We start from the raw sequence: 1,405 nt of genomic DNA, 5'->3' as shown, positions 1-1,405 counted from the left end.
TGGAAAATTGATAAAATGACAAAAATGATCAAAGAAAAAGGTGCCAAAATGATGTCAAGCTTCCCTCCTTATATTTTTTTGAATTTCGCCTTAAGGAAATCGATTTCCCCAGGAGTGAAATCGATTTCATACTGTTCCAGAAGAGAATTTGGCGCAAAATACACTAGGGAAATCGATTTACCCAGGAGGGAAATCGATTTCATGCTGTCCAGAATGTGATTTTGTTGAAGATTGCTGCAGGGAAATCGATTTACCCAGTGGGGAAATCGATTTCATCCGTCCAAAATGTGAAGAATGCCTTGTTTATTGCATGTCTTGGCTGGGTACCTACAAAACAAAAGCCTACAAAGAAACAAAGCAATATTTTTGGTATTTGGGTTAGTATAATATGCATACAAGATAAACAATCATTGGTGCTTGATGGTCCCTCTTATTGATGAGGTGAGTGCAACACCACAAACAAAACTTCCAAGTGAAGCTCTTGATTAATGATTGGGATATGAATGATATAGGATCTTAGGGTCAAAAATTGGGGTATGACAGGGACCTTCTTGGATATACTTACCCTTTCCTTTGTGATTCCAATTATTTTGGTCATACTTGGGGATCTATAATTATTCATATGACCTCGTCCACGTCCTCTACCACGAAAATAGTTTCGACCATGATATCCTCATTGATTTTGACCATCAAAACGAGCATGACCATTATTACCATCAGAACGAACATGACCACCACGTCTCTTAAGACGATTAAAGCCACCACGCCCACGATTAAAAGTCGTGGCATTAATTTCCGGATATGGCATTGTTCCTGTGGGTCGTGCCTGGTGGTTTTTTATAAGGAGCTCGTTATTTTGTTCTGCCACCAGAAGGGCTGCAACTAAATCAGAATACTCAGTGTATTCCCTCATTCTATATTGTTGTTGTAATAATACCTGGGATGCATGGAAGGTTGAAAATGTTTTTTCCAACTTTTCCTTTTCAGTTATAGTTTTGCCACAAAATTCTAGCTTTGCTATAATCTGGTGCATAGCAGAATTATATGCAATGACAGTTTTGTAATCTTGGAACCGTAACTTGTTCCACTGATCCATTAATGAGGGTAACAAGACTTTCTTCTGATGTCCAAATCTTGCTTTAATTTTGTCCCATAAAATCTTGGGATCTTTAGCATTTGAGTATTCTGTTTGCAATCCATCGTCAAGATGGTGCTTTATTATTCTGTTCACTTTTGACTTTTTCTTTTCCATTTCTTCTGGGTCATCTGTTGTTTTTCCAGAATTGTCTCCTTCAAGGATTTTGTTAAGTCCCTCACATGAAAGGTACTCTATTAAATTGTTGTTCCAGGTTATGGAGTTCTCCCCAGTTATGCTTAAAATTTTGAATTGATGCTTATTGGACAT

General features: G+C 37.5%; 1 protein-coding gene across 1 annotated transcript; it reads right to left on the bottom strand.

Moving 5' to 3' along the window:
• Positions 1-673: 673 nt before the first annotated feature.
• LOC131659534 (uncharacterized) lies at positions 674-1,405 on the bottom strand. Its single transcript, XM_058928712.1, has one exon. It carries the CDS (start codon positions 1,403-1,405, stop codon positions 674-676), a length of 732 nt encoding a protein of 243 aa, XP_058784695.1.

This window comes from Vicia villosa, linkage group LG3 (assembly GCF_029867415.1).
Source record: "Vicia villosa cultivar HV-30 ecotype Madison, WI linkage group LG3, Vvil1.0, whole genome shotgun sequence".
In the NCBI taxonomy this organism is placed as follows: Eukaryota; Viridiplantae; Streptophyta; class Magnoliopsida; order Fabales; family Fabaceae; genus Vicia; species Vicia villosa.
Note: the sequence above shows the minus strand (reverse complement) of the source record. Positions and strands in the feature narration are given on the sequence as shown.